Source organism: Colias eurytheme, chromosome 19, assembly GCF_061535395.1.
Source record: "Colias eurytheme isolate Ceu_HAF_F1 chromosome 19, ilColEury1 Martin Lab GWU primary, whole genome shotgun sequence".
Classification (NCBI taxonomy): domain Eukaryota; kingdom Metazoa; phylum Arthropoda; class Insecta; order Lepidoptera; family Pieridae; genus Colias; species Colias eurytheme.
Window position 1 is genome coordinate 7,321,821 of NC_142998.1, and position 6,000 is coordinate 7,327,820.

Genomic DNA, 6,000 nt, shown 5'->3' on the forward strand with positions numbered 1-6,000 from the left:
ACACTTTAATAAATTACAGTATAAGCTATTTTAACACTTTAGTAATATAACGGTTTAAGCTGTTTTAATAAATTGCGTCCATAGATAATATAAAATTTTAATAAAATAATGTTATCTTTATATGACAGCATTAAAATTGTAAACACAATTTAGATATCACTTCTATATAATCGATACTACTTTTCATACCTTATTATACGTACCTTTGTCTATTTTAACATAAACAAGGTCAGATTTTAATCGCATTAACACGTTCGCTGCGAAACAGGGCTTGAAACACCCTGTCCGTGTCTCGTCGTTATAGCGGTAGGAAAAAACTTAAACTTCTCTGTCGTGCGGGAGGCATAACTTCCATCTGGTTCAGTGTAGGAAAGTGATATCTATATATCTGAGATGTGCTATTGATTCCTAGTTCAATGGTATACCGACCTTAATACCGGGTTTCTTAGACCTCGTGCCGCACTGAACAAATAAAAATTCTAACACAGTGTGGAACGAGGTTGCGAACACCTCGTACCACCACGCACCTCGTACCGCACCTTAAGCTAGCTTCACGCGGTTAGTGTTGTGCAACGCATTCGAGACTATTTGTGGAACAACTTATTGAAGCTTTTACAAAGAAGGACCTGAATGTGGATACAGGTAATTTTCAAACATCCTAACTACTCGTTATAATAAATATCGTTAATAGAAATGTGAATGTGACATGTTGAGTAACTTTCTACAAATAGGTTTATAATCATGATTACTATTAGTGTGTTTGTTCATTGAATCAACTAGCGGCAAATCCAAAACACCCAGCAATCGGTGTATGGCTCATCAAAATTTAACTCTTGCCTAAGTCAACAAGCCAACAAACAAGGCACATCATCTATTAAAGGGATCAAAGAAGAGGAGATGTGTAGGATGTTACGAAAAACTCCGCACTTTCTTAACAAGTCGTAAGGCCGACAAAAAAGTAAAGGAAATTCTCACAGAATGCACTGGTTGCAAACAATATTCTGGTTTGGCCTGTTTTAATAAAAAACATCCATTTAAGTTTGATAAATAAATACAATTAAATAAAATCGATATTTCTTTTCCCATCACTAAATTATATGAAAAACTGCTATTGTTCAGTGCGGTATGGGGTACATCAGACCCCACATTTTATTTTACCCATAGAATCTAAACTAACTAATCTAACCACGGGCGACGGTAGATTTAGGTTAATGAACTCATTGTTAATAATAATCACGACAAAAGCCGCATACTTTGTCTTATTTGGCGCCAAAAAAAGGATTTTGGTCTCCTACGGGCGGTGGGGTTTAATATGCCTCGTGCCGCCACAATCTCTGGTATAGGACAAGGTTTAAAACGACCCGTAACGCAGTAATGGAAAGTACAGATATATCTGTGCCGCAGCGAACGTGTTAAAGGATAATATTGCCAAAATATTTTCATCCCAATACGTTACGTGGGTCGTACTAGAAATTAATCCCTTTTGTAGGATCATTTATAACATTAAAGTGCTCGCCAGTTATTTTAATAGTTTTTTACAGCTCAGCGAAGATTTGTTATCGGGGATATTTTTCTTTGGAATGTCGAATAGTCTAGTCAACCCCGTTATTTATGGAGCTTTTCACTTGTGGCCGAGAAAACGTTCCCGTAATAGTGATAAGTAAGTATTTACATTACTTCTGTTACATTGAATTTATTGAATTCACATACAAGTATTATATTTTCTTTTTTTGTTCCTTTGTTTAGTTTAAAATTTGTCTCACTAGGAGGAACAATTGAGGTAAAAGGTTGCGTAGGTGTAGATTTCAATCATATTTTTATATTGATAAAATAGGCCCTGCTATTATAATATCTTAATATAATATCTACACGTTATTTTTCATTAATTGATATAGTTGCACATAATATTATAACCATATTATTTCAATCTGACTATATTAAGATTTATTTGACACTCATTGCAATGTACTGCAAACGAAGTGATTTATCAAATATTTTCATACTGCAGAATGTTTTATAATTTCATATTGATAACTCAATCATTCATCAGTTATTATCAAAGCAACGGAAATGCTCCGTTCTTTTTATCTTTAATTTTGATTAATATGTGATAATATTTGTTTACATTTTAATTATATTCCTTGTTGTTGAACATTTATCAGAACAGTTGATTTATTTTGAGATTTAATATATTATGATGCCGATGATTTTTCAGAAGTAACTAAATACTTGAAACAATTTGTACAAATTCTTATTCCGAACAATTAATTTCGTTAGAAATCAATCTACGTGACATAGCCCTTTAAACCACACCTTATAGGAAATTATCGTGCCGTGAGATCACGCGAACTACAAAGGCGAACAACTTAGCTGAAATACGATTATTTCCTTTCATATCACTTATATTAAAGTACTTTTGATGAAAGGCCACCATTAAATAGAAATGATATGGGTCCATGAACATTTTGATAGGTTTAATGTAAGCTTAAGTGGGTGGCCATACAGGCAAAGGCGTCGTCGTTTACATGACAATAAAACATTTCGGTGTAGATGACGACTATCATTTTCGCGGGTTTAGTATGACGCTGAACGTAAATGTGTCTAAACATAAACAAATTCTAAATTTAACGCTTGAAAAGATAACGATTGTTTGTTAGATATGGATTTATAAATAAGAAAGATAAATCGAAGTTTGTGTCTAGGTATACTAATATTATACAGCCGAAGAGTTTGTTTGTTTGTTTGAACGCGCAAGACTACTGGTCCGATTTGAAAAATTATTTCGGTGTTAGATAGCCCCTTTATCGAGGAAAGCTATAGGCTATACATCATCACGCTAAGATCAACAGGAGCGGAGCACTGTGGGTAAAACCGCGGGGCATAGCTAGTTACATAAAAGTCCCTTTCAGAAATTAACTTACCTTTTTTAAAATATATCTAAGTCGGCAACATTTAATACACAAGTAATGTCAGAGCACTTGTAAAAAATGGTTTATTTAGTAAGGCACATTCAGACGTGATCACATTGTGGTTAGTTCCATTTACAGTCCTTTACTTAGGATGGCTTAGGGGCTTTCCACACGCGTTCTTGGGATTAACAAAACTCATATCGTATTCTTATTGTAATATTCCATCCCGCATTTTCTGGGACTTGGCAAGTTCTTTCTCTTATATTTACAGCTTTTCATAAGTTATTAAAAGTAATGTTAATAATCTCGGCAAAGACTTTGTTGTTTGTCGTATAATGGAAAAGATGGAAAATAAACAAAGACTTTGATTTTATTTGAATGAAATGGAATATGATTTCAGGTGAATATCAGATCATTGATGTTGTGTGATTTGCTATGATATTGCGAATTATTTCACTTAAATCCAATATCGTATAATCGTTTCAATTATATAATCTTGAACAATATACCTTTGAAGCTATCCTTCATAGTTTAGAGGACAATATTGCAATCATCCCATAAGTTTCATATGAAAATTTAGTCACATTATATCATCATTATTGAAGTTCTATCGACAAGGATAAAGACTTCTAAATTAGCTCATTTTATTAACTGACTTCAAAAAAAGGAGGAGGTTATATTAAAAATGTTGCATTTGAATATTGAATGTGCCAAATTCTCATGATGTAGTAAAATATAGCGAAGTATATATATTTTATTAATCATACAAATTGACATACTTATAGCACAGGTTATAGAATCAGCGGTAAAATAAAAGTTCACATAAAATAAAGGTATCCAACTTAAATTTGAAACTGAATAACTTAAAACTTCAACGTAAGAGCGAGGTAAGTTAGGTAATAATATAGGTATTATTCGAGCCAAATCGTTAGCAAAACGTCTTATAAACAGCTTTTTAGTTTAATTATAACTTTACTTTGACTCAAGACCTTTACTGGTAATAATTGTTCCATTTATGGAAATAGCCAAACCAATTAAATAATATAGTGATTTTGTTTTATTGTTAAATTGTCTGATGCTTAATTGGATGATTGAGAACGGTGACATGCTTTTGAATTTGATGATGTCATTTCAAATTTTCCTACTCTTTTATTTATTACTGTGCCTCCCAGTTTTACTCACATTATTTTTATTTATACAGCTCATAATGTATATGTTTGGTGATAACATAGACTATTATTGGCCTTCCTGGATAAATGTTAAAGACTATCGAATAACTAACAGTGAAATTATTTTTGAAGTCGTTACGGAGATTAGCGCGTTCAAAACAAACTCTTCAGCTTTATAATATTTATTTATTACTAGCGGTCCGCCCCGGCTTCGCCCGTGGTACATATGAAAAATAGATGTTGGCCGATTCTCAGACTTACCCGATATGCACAGAAAATTTCATGAGAATCGGTCCACCCGTTTCGGAGGAGTATGCAGACTAACATTGTGACACGAGAATTTTATATATAAGATAATATTGATTAGGTATTAATAATATAACGAAGTCATTAAGCTAACGAACCACCAAAAGGAACGCAAAACGGCGTAAGTGATGATAATAAATTATTTGCCTTACCGCGAAATTTCCAGTTATAATCGGAGGCCGACCCTGTCAATTAACTTAGACAGACAGACTGACAAATAACATAGCAATTACTATTAAAATATATTCCAAGAATACTCTTGTGAGGAAAATAATACTAAATTTGTTAAACGTTTTCTTTGCGCTACATCACCAAATCTTTTTGTGATTTTTATTCCTCATATCTGTTGAAGTAGGTATCCTAATTTTTCACGGAGATAAGTAAAAGGAAGTATCTGAGACAGGAAAATACTTATCGCGTTTTGAAATTTACGAGCGAATAAATTTATGGTAATAAAACATGTAATCTAGAAAAACTTGAAGTTAAAATGTTGTTCACGTCATTTTTATTTAAATAAGAAACGAAAATTCTCTATAAAATGCTGAAAATGTTTCGTTCTCTTTTACGTTACAGTCTGATACAAAAATTAAATACGAATAATCTTAGCACACTGATTTCTTAAGTGGAATGAAAATATATTTTTGTAAAATGTTTCTAAAAAAAAATTCTATGTGTCTACTTTAAGGCGTATCTCTTATAATATGTTTGTAAAAACCCTTTAATAGTGTAATTCTTTTTTCTTTGGGAGGTTAAACTTGACAACGTATCTTAGTCTAAATTAAATCTAATCTCAATTGTATATCCCAAAACCAATAATTATGTTTTTTATCAAAACCCTAGCTGCTCCGCGCGGTTTCACCCCCGTGGCTCCACCTCTGTTGGTCGTAGCGTGATGATATATAGCCTATAACCTTCCTCGATAAATGGGCTATCTAACACCGAAAGAATTGTTCAAATCGGACCTGTAGTTCCCGAGATTAGCGCGTTCAAACAAACTCTTCAACTTTATAATATTAGTATAGGTTAATATTAATATTATTTTCAGAGAATCCGGTGGTCACCATGCCTTCATGTTCCGTCGTGGCGAGCAAACGTCTTCAGTAAGACTTACTACGATCCGATCTCTACGGTCCTCAGCGAAATATACAAACGGACAGAACGTCAGTCTTTTATAACAAAACGTTAATAAGCCACGTGTTGATCAATGGACCATTCGCGAAGAAAGCAAGGAATGTTCATAGTGTTTGTAAATATTAATTTTTTCCGTGATTTGTGCATATAATATTATAGTTACGTGTGTGTGTGTTTAGTATTAGTGTTTAATACGTTAGTATATTATTACCTATGTGAATATTAATAAAAACGATAAATGCAAATAAAAAAAGTAGAATGCCAAGAAGCACGAAAATCATACATTTGCTTAAAACCATCTTTTATAATATCATAAAAGTACTTAAACATAATAATTGGGGTTATCTATGAATAATTTAAATCACTTTCTTAAAATCAACAAATACGTAAGAATATTGTTATTAACTGATTAAACTGATTATTAAAACAGAATATGACTTGCGGAAAATAACCCTATAGAAGAAAATATGTAACTAAATGTTACC

The 6,000-nt window shown here is 32.5% G+C and overlaps 1 protein-coding gene across 1 annotated transcript in view; it reads left to right on the forward strand.

The window, feature by feature from the left end:
- The window catches only part of CrzR (corazonin receptor), a 38,390-nt gene extending 32,665 nt beyond the window's left edge, over nt 1-5,725 (forward strand). Inside the window, exons 5-6 of the mRNA XM_090113324.1 lie at nt 1,542-1,660; nt 5,430-5,725. Coding sequence (XP_089969450.1) covers nt 1,542-1,660; nt 5,430-5,559 — 249 coding nt within the window. The 3' untranslated portion in view covers nt 5,560-5,725. The remainder of the gene's footprint in view (nt 1-1,541; nt 1,661-5,429) is intronic.
- Nucleotides 5,726-6,000: the final 275 nt, after the last annotated feature.